Source organism: Aythya ferina (assembly GCF_964211825.1).
Source record: "Aythya ferina genome assembly, chromosome: 2".
Classification (NCBI taxonomy): domain Eukaryota; kingdom Metazoa; phylum Chordata; class Aves; order Anseriformes; family Anatidae; genus Aythya; species Aythya ferina.
The window spans coordinates 76,583,418-76,597,710 of record NC_140297.1 but is presented as its reverse complement, the minus strand read 5'-3'; the positions used below and the strand labels follow the sequence as shown (position 1 = coordinate 76,597,710).

The window sequence follows — 14,293 nt, the reverse complement described above, 5'->3', positions numbered from 1 at the left end:
CGTATGAGGAGCGGCTGAGGGCACTGGGCCTGTTCAGCCTGGAGAAGAGGAGGCTGATGGGGAACCTCATCACAGTCTACAACTTCCTCGTGAGGGGGAGTGGAGAGGCAGGTGACCTATTCTCTGTAAACACCAGTAATAGGACCCGCGGGAACGGTGTTAAGCTGAGGCAGGAGAAGTTTAGGCTGGACATCAGGAAGAGGTTCTTCACCAAGAGGGTGGTTGCACACTGGAACAGGCTCCCCAGGGAAGCAGTCACTGCACCAAGCCTGTCTGAATTTAAAAAGCAATTGGACTGTGCACTTAGTCACATGGTCTAAACTTTTGGGTAGACTTGTGTGGTGCCAGGAGTTGGACTTGCTGATCCTTATGGGTCCCTTCCAACTCAGGGTATTCTATGATTCTATGATTCTATAGAAAGTCCTTTGACACGAGCATGTTCATAAAAGTGAAATTTCTGCATATGAACTTATTTTTTATATATATATTTTAATTTCATCTCCAGTAAATTAACATATCCTAAAGTATGTAAGTGTATAAGTAAAGTATAAGGAGAGCTTATAACACCACTTCTGAAAAGCTCAGAAATTAGCTGTCTGTGTCAGTCTAAAGGAACAGTACATCAAAGAGAATTTTCCTTTATGGATTAAAGCAATCATTGAATCATTATATTGAAATTCTGACTTACTTTTTATGATTCTTATACAGGTCTATAGATGTTCAGATGATCAAATATTCTCTATTTTATCATATTTATGAAATTCGTTCAATTTTTATTCCTCATTCTACAGAATTACTCTTAAGAATTTTTATAAATGTGCACATGCAATTTCAATTTTAGAAACAATCATTAAAATAAATAGAAATGATCAGCGTGGGGAAAAAAAAAAAGAAACACCAAATTTACAAAAACTAAATATTTGTTTTATAAAAAGCAACCTTTTTAATGTAATGTATAGAACCTGAAAAGTGTATTGACTTGCTGTGAAACATGCTTTTTTTCATTTTCTATCCTTTTAACAATAATTTCTTTCTTTGTGTGCAGGTTTTCTCTGGATCGTCACACAGACCTTGACAGGATATTCAATATTCATTCTGGAAATGGGTCCATCTATACTTCTAAGCCACTTGACCGTGAGATATCACAATGGCACAATCTTAGCGTTATAGCAGCTGAGATCAGTAAGCCAATTTGATCTTTTTTTCATTCAGTTTTCCTTAGCCTGCAAAGTTACAGCTGTGGCTCCATGCAAAAAAATAAAAATAAAAATAATAATGAAAAAAAAAAAACATTTCCTTCCTGCCACCCAATTCTGTAAGATATTCTTGGAAATTAAATTGGGGTAATAGATAACAGCAGCTATCTCCATGTTGCTTTTTTTCCCCATCTTCTTCCTTCAATGACCTTTAATATCCAAGCTACTTTTGAAATGTCACCCAATTAAGTAGTAACACTGGAGTGATTTTGTTCCCTTTCTTTCCTTTGAGGAAAATGACAGATTTTGATGTTACAGTAGCAGAATTCAAAATGGTAATCTATGCTTTTGTCTCTTTAGGTTTCTTCATTTCCTTAGGAATAATTTTATTATTCCTTTGGTATCCACACCTACAGCTCTTGGAATCTTACAAGTTAGTTAGGTTCCACTTGACCCCTAAGATGTAACTTTTCTTGGACTGTTTACATCATCTTTTTGTAGATACTTTCATGTTGAAAGTACAACGAGGAAAGCAAAGATCCCACCACATGGTTGAGATTAACTCTAATCCCTCTGCCAGATAATTTTCTGAGAGACAAAAATCTGATCTTTGAAATCAGCTAGTGAAGGTCATGTGCTTTCAAAGACGCTGATTTTTAGGGTTAATTCTAAATCACTCAGAGAAGTTGCTGATCAGCAGAGAAGCACAACTGGCAGGAACTACAATGCAGAGAACTAAATGGAACATCATGTCCAGACAATTAACCAATCTTAGCCTGCCCAGTACTATTTCTGCAGTCGGAGACCAAGTGTCTCCTGCAGTAGGCTGGTTGTATTGAGCACACCCAGTAGCTTTTTTTTTTTTTTTTTTGCAGTGCATGTTCATGAGCTTGCACTCCTTCACAGTGTTATCCACTGTTGTAAGAATACTTATCAGAAGCATTTATATACTGAAGAAACCTATTATCATTTTATACTTATATCATATCACAGTGTTCAACTTATTTCCTGCCAGAATATAGTTGGAGCAGCTAAGCTTCTCTAAAGAGGTACATTTGTTTTGGAGAAAGAATGGAAGGGGGAGAATAGTTTTCAAATATTTAAAAATATTACCTGTGAAACATGAGACAACAGGAGAGCAGTGATAAAAATTGAATGCACTTGGAAATCTAGTATAAATTTGGAAAAAAATGTCCCAAACCTGCCACTTTAAACATTTCAGCATGTCAAAAAGATCCACATCACATTTCAGCAAAGACATTATAAATCACATGTGAACTTAATGTCAGTTACTCCTGAATATTTACTGTTTTCTTTGGTTCAGCTTAAAATGAAAAAAATAAATAAATATGAGTCATCCCTATTGCTATTTATCCTATTCCATTACGGTAACAAAATCATATAAATTTTAGCTACCAGCCAGCAGAATTCAAAGAAATGACTGTACTTTGTTACTCCCAGGCATTACTCTTGCTAGATCTGCAAGTGGGATCAATGAACTTGTATTACTGAATTAACCTATAGTAAGTAATGAGAGGGCACTCTAAATAATACTAGGGGTAGGGCATCTTGGGAGGTAGACGGAGTTACTATTGTTGGTTTTTAACCTAAGGTCTGAAAATCTACATTTGTATTTTTAAGACAATTTAAACATAAAAAACTCTAATTCTAATCACTTCTGATTTTTATTGGGATATTTATATTGGCTTTATCAGAATTTCTCCCCGCTTAATAAAGGCACAGGAAAGCTTTAACCATATGTCTCTTCTGTGTAAAACAAATCAGATTTAAAATTACAAATCAAAACCTTACATCAGAATGATACCCCTGAGCCCACCAAATCAACAATTTTGTCATTATAGTAATGGGCATACTTTTCACATGCTGTATTTGCATAGAACATTAGCAGTAGCAGCCCCTACTTTCATGTAAAAAAATTAATTGCTCACTAGATAACAACACATTGTTCTTTTTTTACTCTAAGCAAGACGTCTCCTTACTTTTCAGCAGACCCGATTCTTACCTGGTACCAGTTTATATGCTACATTTTGATTAATTTCAAACCTAATTTTAAATGTCTACTGCTCATTATATTTGGAAGATAGAATAATTTTAGTAGGAAAATAAGCTCATTATTCTTCTCTTTTCTCTTGTCAGACAACCCCAAAGACACTACTCGTGTTCCTGTCTATGTAAGAATTTTGGATGTTAATGACAATGCCCCACAGTTTGCTGTGTTCTACGATACCTTTGTCTGTGAAAATGCAAGAGCTGGACAGGTATGCCTTTGATAAATACTTTCCACTATCCAACTTTGCTATGGCACTCAATTGTAGATCATTCTTGCCTGTTTTTTGGGATAAATTATGTCCAAAATATCTTTTGAAATTTTGAAAATGAAAGTAGCAAGTAGCTCTGTAGGTGAGGCTTAGAGTGAAATACCAATATATTACAACAGCATCAATGTGTGAATTACCACTTTCATCAACCTAACTCTTTAGTATTGTTAAATCCTAATTAGATAAGCCCAAGAGACATGGACATAATTAGCTTTGCCATTACCTTCACAGAGAAAGCAAAATGTTATATTTATCTACTAAAAAGTTGATTTATTTTCAATAAATTACAACTGGCAAACCTCAAATATATTTCAATTCATTCTGTTGGTGATTACAGCCTACATCTGTCACCTTTGTATTTCTTTTTCTTTTCCATTTGTAATACTTGTTTTATTACCACCAAAGACTTTTGAAAATAAAATATACACCATACATTTTTCATCTGGGAACATATGATTTTGTTTTGCTTCTTATGGTCTACAGAAAGCATACGTTAATTTATGTGAAATGACTGCAGCGCTTAATATCCAGTTCCTAATAGGCAGCTGCTTATTAGAACTGTTAAAAAACTGTTTTCCTATTAGAGCGCAGCATGTCCCAGAGCACAGTCAGCCAGTTATAAATCCTCTAAAACAATCACAATAGAAACTCAGTGTAAGCATTTCAGCACCTTTGAATAGAACATGGAAGAAGTGCCAGCTTGTCTTAACTGTTTCAGTTATCACATTCAGGTTGCCATTTGTCTTTCTAAAGCAACAGTAGTTAGAAATTATAACAAGGGACTTAAGCTTCAAATTTATAATATACTAAATACTTAGCAATATTGAGTAATATTTGTCTCCTAGTAGATTTTTAAGATAATTCAAGCTGATGGATGAATGGAAATTCCTGACTAAAAATCTAGAATTTCTGACAGTTGTGTCTTCAATGAATGCTAAAATAACATTTTAATCAATTCAAATATAAGATATGTGTTGAGAATTGAAAATGTAGAAAAGTGAATTTTCTTTTGCAGTTTCACCAGCATCTCTGGTTGAAAAAAAAAAAAAAAAAAAAAAAAAAGAAACACATTAATCCAGAACTCTTATTCTGTTTGAAGTTTTAGAATCTGTTTTGTCCAGGTTTAATAACGATAGAGAACACAAACAGCATTATATTTTCAGGTAAATGTACTTTGGAGTATCCTTTTCTTTCTGAGCTACCTAAAATATTTGTTACTATAATTTTAAGATAAATATAAAACTTATTTCTGCAATAAAACTCAATTTCTGTTTACATTCAGAAATGGCTGTCAGACCAAACAAACAAACAAACAAACAAAACCTGACTAAGTATTTATAACTAATAAGAAGCTAAATAAGTGTACATACCCATTTATTTGAAGTGTTATAATGCTCAGCAGCATATCCCTTGTCAGAAGGAAGTGCCATTTTATATGTAATATATAATTATAATTATTATATATATTATATAATTATAACCATTTTTAAACAATCTGAGTTGCAATTGAGTCTTTAAAAAAATCAATTCACAGGAAGAGAAAAAAATACAATACAGGATAACACGAGTAATCTATTTGAATGTAATTATATTCTTGCTAACTGGAAGATCATTAATAAGACTTGTTATTTTGAAATTCAGTCTGTCTTGAGGGATTGAATACAATTAATCCATACTAAATAACGTTTGGTTCCTTCCATGTGTGTTAATTTTTCTTTCCTGATTGTTTTTCTCCACTGTCTCTCTCCTCTCTCTCTCTCTTTTTTTTTTTTTTTTTTTTTTTTTTTTTTGTGTGTGTGTGTGTGTGTGCATGTGTCTTTGGTGCTTCACAATCTTCTCCTACTCTGGTTATTTTAATACATATATACATGTGTCTTGGGGATTATATATATATATATTTAAAATGTAAAAATATTGAGTAACAAACATACACCACATGCCATAGGCCTTGCAGTAACAGACCTGTACAGCCTCAGATGCCCAGCACCCTTCTGGTCCTTTCAAAAACCGTGCCCTTTCTCTGAAGGACTATCTGCCTGAGCCAGAGGTAGCAGATAGGAAAACAGCGTGGCTCCCTACAGCTTTCAAAGCCTCAGAAGTAATAAGGAATGGTGGAATGTTGTGTTTTCATCTTTTTGGGTCCCTAAGAATGCTTGCTTAGTTTTACCAAATCTAGTAGATATGTATACATGTATATAGATATGTATATATCTACTCCCTTTTTAATTTTTGCCGATGTTACATAAATCAGTCTAGCTCATCATAAATTCTCTTTAAATGACATTTTAAAATGTCTGATTTATTCTTTTTTGCTTGCTTGTTTTTCCTGAATCTTCATCATAAATTATATAATCATGCTAGGTTTCTTTCACTAATTTGCTCCTCCTCTTCTTATAAACTCATTTGACCCACATATAAAAACGTGGTTTTTTTTCATCAGGGATATTTACCCCAACATAGCTGTTGTTAAACATGGCTTTTGTTACCTCTATATTTCCAACAATTTCCTTACTGTATTCAACAGATGTCTTTCTATTCATTATTTCTCTTATTGAACTTGTTGAACTTATTGAAATTAAAACAAAATATCTATTTAAAACCTAAATTATTTCCTAATTCATTTTCTAGTAATTTAGTTACTTCTCTCTCTTTTTTTTTTTTTTCTCTATATGTTTTTATAGAAGTTTCTTGTATCTTTTGATCCTGAAGTATTAGTTTATCTTTCATTTTTATATCTCCCTCCTTTCTTTAGTTATACTACAGTTTGTGGTCAATTTACTTGAATATTTGCTTCTTTCTTCTTCTGTCTCTTTTAATCTATTTTTACTTCAGTCCCTTCAGTCTATTTCCTTATATTTCATGTATTCCAGTGGTTTTAGTGGTACTAGAATTTTCTTTTTGCACCATTTTATTCAATAACTCTCAAAGTTTTACTCTGACTTACTCCAGTAAAATAAAGTTTTAGTAATGGAAATCAACACAGGGTTTCCAAATAACTTTTTTTTTTCCTTAATAACACATATTTTCTTTTATTTGCACAGAACTTAAAAGCAAATGTATACTTTGTTTCAGGGAAAAAAAAAAAAAAAAAGAAAGAAAGAAAGAAAGAAAAAAAAGATTATTTACATTTTCAGAGGACCTAAGCACAAAGGCGAATTGTTTTGGAAAAAACAACCTACACAGCAACATTGTTTCTACTGTTTTATCTATTTTTTTTCAGTGGCTAGCAACCCTCTTTGACTACTGTAAGGCTCTTATATTTCTGCCTGGTTTTCATTGGAGTAATGTTCTTGGCTTCCCTGCTGTTGTCACTGCTTTGTGCCACTGCTAGGATGCATGAAACAACATACTGTGGGAATAGTGGAGGTATCCTACAGCTGATCAGTACAAAGGGAAAACCATGCTGTATGAAATGTAGGGTATTTCACATCAATACTAATGACATCAGGAAATCATACGTGAAAATGCATTCACATTCTGTTTATTTGTTTTGTTTAAGGTAACCCAAAAGCACCTCCTCTCTCCCCCCACCCCATACCATGAGAAGTAAACAGAACAAAGGACAAACAGTAACATTTGTGTTTTGATGCACTGTCTGGAGCAATGGAATACTCACCAACCAGGCTTGCCCCTCACCACATCTACAACACAAAAAAAATAAATAAATTTTGTGACTATTGCATTCATATTATGTAATGTAAGAACCCCCTTAGATTATTAATATTGTTTTGTGTCAGTACACTTACCAATGCAGTTGCTCTGTCTATAAAGGCTACGAAAAATAATTTTATTACCATTCCAAGGAAACAAAAGTTCCCCAGATTTCCATTTTTTGAAATAGCTGTGATAGCATTTAAACTTCCTCAGACTAGCTATTTCCTGGTAGGCTCTCTCTTTCTGAAATTCTGGTGTGTTAAATCAGTTTATCATGAAAAGTCAGGGTGATGTAGAACTTGATCTTATTTATTTTCTCCTTTACTTTCTCCTTCTCCTAAATAAACAGGATTTCTAGTGAGACAGGAGTATGTGGATGGATGTTGTTGTTTAATTTCATTTAAAAAAAACATAGTATGAAATGGTATAGACAAATATAAGAAACTGAAGACTAAAGCCTTTAATGTTTCAGTATTGTTTAGTTTTCCTATGAAATAACAAAAATGTATGTTAGCAGTGGCAAATATGCTGTAAGACATATTATATATATTTACAATGCAACTCTGGGTGGTAGATGAACTATAAGGCAGGGTTTACTCTCTACTATTTCAAAAGAAAATGCTGCTGAAGAACTAATGTAGATCTTGATTACAAATAAACAGGTGTACTCCGTGATAAACGTCTTTTTGTTCTTCAAGTGGATTTGCATATATTTAATAGTTACCATGCAATCATTTACTGCCCATAGTTTTCAGAGTCAGGCAAACAACAGCTAAAAATGATTATACCGAAGGCTGTATCAGTCCTTGAAGCTTCAAGAATGAGTCCATCTTTGGTAAAACACAGATAGTATTCCAAGTGGCTGCCTAGCAACTGTGCAGAAAGGAAAGCTTGTGCAACACAGCTGCCATGGTTACTTACACTCTTAATTACTTCCATCAGTGCTGTGCCCACAAACAATGGGATAATAACCAGATGGAAATTGTCGAGTTACTGGATTTACCTGCAGCAGACGGTGGTAAAGTGTGCCTAAACTGTTTAGATCTGTGGAAAAAAAAAAATGGGGTGAACAAAGACACATTTTCATAAGATCCATAAATTGCCCCCAAGAAGGCTGAGATTGAAATATTGGAGGAACAAGACATGGAACAGAAAATACAATACTCTGAAAGTCTGGAAGATAACGTAAGTCTTATGAACCACTTTCACCTTGCAATCACTTGGACGAGGTAGAAAAAGAAGAGTCAAACACAAAGAACTGTCAGATACAAATGGTATGGGTTTGAAGGGTTTGACGCCAATCCAAGTGTTGATTAGACAAGTCTTAGAGAAGAGGAAGAACCTTTAAAGTCTAAATGGCTAATCTGAAAAAAATCTGAAAACACGATTTCCTGTGACACACCAGCACACTGGGGTTATTGGTGTCTCCTCTCCTTCGTTTTGACCAGAACCCGTGAAATAAAGGAATGGAGGAAGCAAATACAAAGAAGCAATCATGAAAACAACAAATGGTAATGCAGCTGAGTGAGGTTTCCGACCTCACCCCACTCTCAAACAGAAGTTGTGATAACTCTTTTTGTTCAACTGTCAACAAGTCAAACATCCCATTTAGGTTGTGGGACCTCATCTCCCACCCAAATTTCCAATGCTGCTATAATTGTCTGCAAGAGAGATGGAGTAGGCAAGCAAAGAAATCACTGAAACAATCTACATCACTGATTGTGGGCTACACATCTGTATTTTGAGTACTTCTCAGCAATATAGGAAGAATCTGCTGTTTCCCTTGCTCATTTGTATGTTGAGGCCATGCGTTGTCTGAAGCCTGCTTCACATACAGGTCTTGAAAGAACATATGCAGTGCTTCAGAAAGTTGACAGGAAGATGGTGCTCCCTCCGAAGCCCACAAGCCCTGATCTATATAAACTTCACCCACACTGGTGAAAAGTGTGTGTTCCTTGTGCTGACATACATCAGGAACTTGGGTGCACCAGAGATACTGCAAGGAGAACTTTCCAGGCTTGCACAGGAGATGATGAGTGCTTGTTTTATGTGTATATGCATTTATTTGAAAAGGAGCTAGTAAAGCACTTTCAGTGTAAATTATCAGTAATATCTAAATCTGCAAGGATTGTTAAAAGCTTAGGTTCTAATTGAGAACAATAGCAAAACAAATAGTGCTGTTACTTGTGATGTACCTGTGAGATGCTATAAATGTGATAATGCACATAAACACATTGTTTCAATAAGATTGTCCTTAAAACTTTACCTTTTAAAGATACATATCAGTAACTAATAGGAAACTGCATAATATTTAGTCAGCCAAACATTTCTTAGCATTTCCAAATTATCTGTACATTTTCATATCCAAAGGATGCTTGCAACCAAAAAACAAAAAGCACAAGAAGAATTTTTTCTTCCTAATATAAGCAAATTACTTGAATTTGCTTACAAAATGTATTATATTGTCAAACATGATCAGTATTCAATTCAGAACTTCAAATGCTACAAGAAATGATGAATGGGAAAGTTAATAGGTGACTTTTTTTTTGCAGTTTGTTCTGCTAAGGGATCTGGACACTGGTTGATATTGTTGTGGTGGGTTAGTAACCTCTGTAAATTATATATATAAAACAACTAGGCAATAAAAAAAAATCTAAATACTTATTCTAAAAGATGGGTATGGACAATCACAAGTAGATAACTGGATTTTCATCAGCTTAACACCAACAACTGACTGTGTTCATGGTCTCCACTTGTGAAGTAAAACGGACTATTTTTTTCTTGACTTAAGAAATATCTTTAATTTTGGAAAAGTCTGTAAAGATTTATTTGCCAATTTACTTATAAACTCACTAAATAATTAAAAGATTCATTCTTTAAAAGCAAGTACTATACTACAGTTGTATTATCTGTTTTGCTCATCCAGTAAGATTTTGGAGTTTTATGTGATTAAACAAATTTAGAGGAAGACAAAACTCTACATGAGAAAGAACATAAAGTGCTGTATTAAAATAACTCAAATCCTTGCCTCATGAAGAAATTTGTTGCTGTATTCTGGATGTACAAGAAAGAAATTGGGAGTTAATCATGCATTTGTTAAACTGGAGTATAGTGCAATCATTGATGTTAAAGATGATTGGTCCTGACAAAACCTTAAAAACTGATGTATTTGGAGGAAGGGGAAGAGGAAAACCAAAGAATTTAACAAGTATGCCACAGGGAAGGAATTGTGTCAAAAATTAGAAGTTATTGCATGCTCGAAAAAAACACTGCAATTTAAAATGATGGATCAGATATGAAGAATAAAAAAAAAAGACCTAGGCTAAAGATTAATCTATTTTTGGCAAGTTAAACTTAAGAAAATAACTGAACATTCTCTTTCTCACACACACACACAAAACAGCAATAGGTATAGTTTTTATTGCTAAGGTGTAAAACAAAATAAAACACCACACAAAGCACTGAAACAAAGCAATGGAGAAAACAAAAAATGTGTTTTGTTTGGTAAGTGGCTCCTTGATAGCCTTAGGTCTAGAAATGTCAGAGGAAAAAAAGCCAGACACTTATTTACCTGACAGATACACAAACATTGATGAAAGTTTTACTATTACTAGCAAACAAACAAACAACAACAAAAAAAAAATGTAGGGATTGCAGAAAACACTCCATTTAAGCATCAAACAGATCTGATGCAGCTTATTCAGAGAACAGTGACACCAGATTCAGATCCCAGCCTGAGGTGGTGAATCTGTATGGCATTATGTATTACATGTTTCACAAGTAGAAATATATCCATATAATTTAACTGGCATTTTAAATTTCAAGTATCTTATTTGTATCTTTTGCTTTACTAAGAAACAGAAAAATGTTGTTTTAGAAACAAATGTTCTTATTTTGAAATTTAATTTGAAACTTTAACTTCCTTACCAAAAGCATCTAATAAAATCTAATATCTGATAAAATAGCATTTTTATCATATATATATATATATATTTATGTATATACACATATATATATCCTCTGAATTCCTGTTTTAGGTGTTGATTTGATCATAGTTTTGTTCTTTATGTAGTTACAAAAATATATAAATATGTATTAAAAAAAAAGAAACAGAGGAGGACTAAGTTATAAGCTGACCATTTTACATGTGTACATGTAACACCATATGAAATATGTATGGGCTCTCTTGTTGGAAAACTTGTATGATACATTTTTTCAACATTTGTTCAGCTAATATGTCCTGCAGTTTAAGTATTAAGTCAATATGTACATAGTTTGCATACAAAATTTTCTTAACTCTTCTAGTCTTAAAATAATCACAGTTGTGTAAACAAACTAGATGTATGCTTGTTTGTTTGTTTTGTTGATGTTTGTTTGTTTGCTTGCTTTTTCTTCCCTGTAGCTTATTCAGACCATAAGTGCAGTAGACAAAGATGACCCTCTCGGGGGACAAAAATTTTTCTTCAGTTTAGCTGCTGTAAACCCTAACTTCACTGTTCAGGATAATGAAGGTAAAATTCATGCCTAGCCCATGGAAATTGTATCTTTACTATCTCATATACATGCCTATAATATCTTGAATTTTCTTTTATATCTACCAATATATAGACAAGCTCTTTAGGCTACTGCTAACAATAATAATTCTTCATGGATGTTTGTGGTTTGGGACTTCTATATTTTCATCTGTGCAGGAAAGGCAAAAGTTAGTTTGGTAAAAAATAGAATTAAAAAAGTTATAAAGAAAATCAGTGAAAGTGTTGGTTTAGGGTGAGTAACCAAATAAAGGGAGGAGAAAAAAAGCTTCAAAAATGGCTTCACGTCGCAAGGTTAGATGTTTCACTTTAGCCTTCTGTCTGATTCCAATTCCCCTGATTTCTGTTTTGCTTCTTTGTGATGATGAATGAAAATGATGACTCCAAGCACCAGTTTGTTACTTCCTTTGATTCTTTGTCAGATTCCTCAGCTCTTATCAGGTAAAAAATTTCAGAAGATTCTGTGGGACAACAAACTCATTTTGGCCTTCATTTTCTGTACAATTAACAGAGATTCTGTAGATCACAGAAGGATTAAATGAGGGGATACAATGTAACATTCAAATAAGTTAAATTCATAAAGGCAATGGGAATAATTATATTTTAATGATGAAGAATACAGGAAGTAACAGGCTGCAAACAACTTGAGGAAGATTTGGGTTAGATACAAACTACATCAGTAGGGAGAGTGAAGAACTGGAGTGAAATTGTTTGTGTATCTTATGAATTCCCCAGCAGCAGAGAAAGGTATTTAAAGACACGTCAGACAAATTGTTTTTGATACTGAGTGAAACAAATAGCATGCAAATACCTCAAAGCAATCAAGGGATGTAGTAAAGAAGAACTTTGTATTTTCCTTCATGGAGGACATGAAAAAAATATCAATTAATTTTTTAAACAAATATTACATCCTAGTGATTATGACCTGAGCATGTAGAGGTATTGACCTTGGTGTTTCTTTTCTATCCAAAATTACTTTCTTCCTTTTGCATGAGTTATTTTAATTCAGCCTGATATTGGCTGGCAAGATAGCTAACCATTTACCTCAAGAAATCCACGTGTGATGGAAATGATATCTTCCTTCTAATGTCCATATTTTCCCTCTTTTGGGCTAAAAAGTCCAAAACTGTAGTGTAGACTTACATTTTCATAAACATAAAGTGGCTTTGACAATAGAACAGTCTCTTCCTGTTGCTCATTTCTTTCCAGTACCTTTTTCTTTCCTTCTCTGCCCTTGCATTGAATAGACTTGATGCTCAAATGTATTACGTAGAACTAAGATTCGTTTGCCACAAATACAGTTTATTAAATTCACATCTCAAAACTGAGCAGGAATACCATCTTTCAGTTTTCTGAATTCCTGAAAAAAATTTCCAACAAAAATTCTACGCCATGTGCTAAAGTATATAATTCATTGTTCTACAGCATGTTGAAAGTGTTTTAGTGTGGAAAATCTCATCCTGCATTTACAGATAGCATTCCCCTGGGTGCTGTCACAGAAGATCCATGGAAAGAATCTTTCAGAACAGAGTGCTTGTTAAACAGCGTGAAGTGGAAGGTTATTTTTTCTCCGTTGGCCACTTCATTTCAGGGCTTTAGCCATGGAATGGAACTGTGTTGTGCACTGCATGCATTAATCTATAAAACATTTTAAGCTTTGAGAAATCCTCTTTTCAAATCACACTCAGAGGTTCTGCAGAGGCACAGAGGAGCAGGCCAGCTGTACATAAAAAATCATAAATAGCTTTCTGATTAAATGTGAATGTCACTAGAGAAGAGAGGGATCACTATGATATGAGGAAAAGCCCATTTTGAAATACTACCAGTGACGTAAAATATTATAGCTTGCATGTACTGTATGTGATACATGTTCTATATTCCTATACAATACAACAGTATATTTTAATCAATCTAGATAACACTGCCAGAATTTTGACAAGAAGGAATGGCTTTAGTCGACACGAAATAAGTACATACCTTCTACCGGTGGTGATATCAGACAATGACTACCCGATCCAGAGCAGCACTGGCACGCTGACCATACGCGTATGCGCCTGTGACAGCCGGGGAAACATGCAATCCTGCAATGCAGAGGCCCTGCTCCTCCCTGCTGGCCTCAGCACAGGGGCACTGATTGCCATTCTCCTCTGCATCATCATCCTGCTGGGTAAGAAAAATAAATGTATATTTTCCCCTGTGAGCAAATGTGTCAGGCCTGACACATTTTACAAAGCTATGCAGGTTGGTAGAATTAATGACCAGGGGTTTTGCTTCTTTTGCAAGAAACATTCAACTGCGAATTAAAAGAAAAAAAAGCAAAAACTGTTTGCCTGGAAATTGGACACAGTAAAAATGAAATCAGGTTCCAGAGTGTTAAATGTATCAGTGTATAACCAGCAGCATTTTTATCCTTTTGTTGTCTTTAAAAAAGGAGATCAGGCAGAAGGAATAACATAATCAAAAATCGCTTTCTTTCATTTTTAACTTACTTGTTTTGAGAGAGAGGAAAAATCTTGTTTTATTTAAATAAATACCTAAAGTCAACTTGCAGTATATATTTCACATAGAATAT

General features: G+C 34.0%; 1 protein-coding gene and 2 long non-coding RNA genes across 11 annotated transcripts in view; 2 read left to right on the top strand and 1 right to left on the bottom strand.

Annotated features, from left to right (window-relative positions):
* The window catches only part of LOC311432904, a 587,624-nt gene that overhangs the window by 128,536 nt on the left and 444,795 nt on the right, over window positions 1-14,293 (top strand). The gene's annotated exons all lie outside the window — the stretch shown is intronic.
* The window catches only part of CDH10 (cadherin 10), a 111,758-nt gene that overhangs the window by 95,892 nt on the left and 1,573 nt on the right, over window positions 1-14,293 (top strand). For 6 of the 9 annotated variants that reach the window (XM_084510291.1, XM_084510290.1, XM_084510293.1 and 3 more), the window contains 4 exons: window positions 1,046-1,182; window positions 3,354-3,475; window positions 11,592-11,700; window positions 13,637-13,888. In XM_084510291.1, the coding sequence (XP_084366417.1) occupies window positions 1,046-1,182; window positions 3,354-3,475; window positions 11,592-11,700; window positions 13,637-13,888 (620 nt within the window). Of the gene's footprint in view, window positions 1-1,045; window positions 1,183-3,353; window positions 3,476-7,034; window positions 7,873-11,591; window positions 11,701-13,636; window positions 13,889-14,293 lie in introns of those variants that run through there. The other 3 variants (XM_084510298.1, XM_084510297.1, XM_084510296.1) reach the window with 2 other exon arrangements.
* On the bottom strand, window positions 4,535-13,823 carry LOC311432133. The gene is made up of 4 exons (XR_014689838.1): window positions 13,699-13,823; window positions 8,193-8,233; window positions 7,152-7,176; window positions 4,535-4,564 (listed from the first exon to the last, which is right to left on the bottom strand). It is a non-coding gene; the product is annotated as an uncharacterized lncRNA (long non-coding RNA).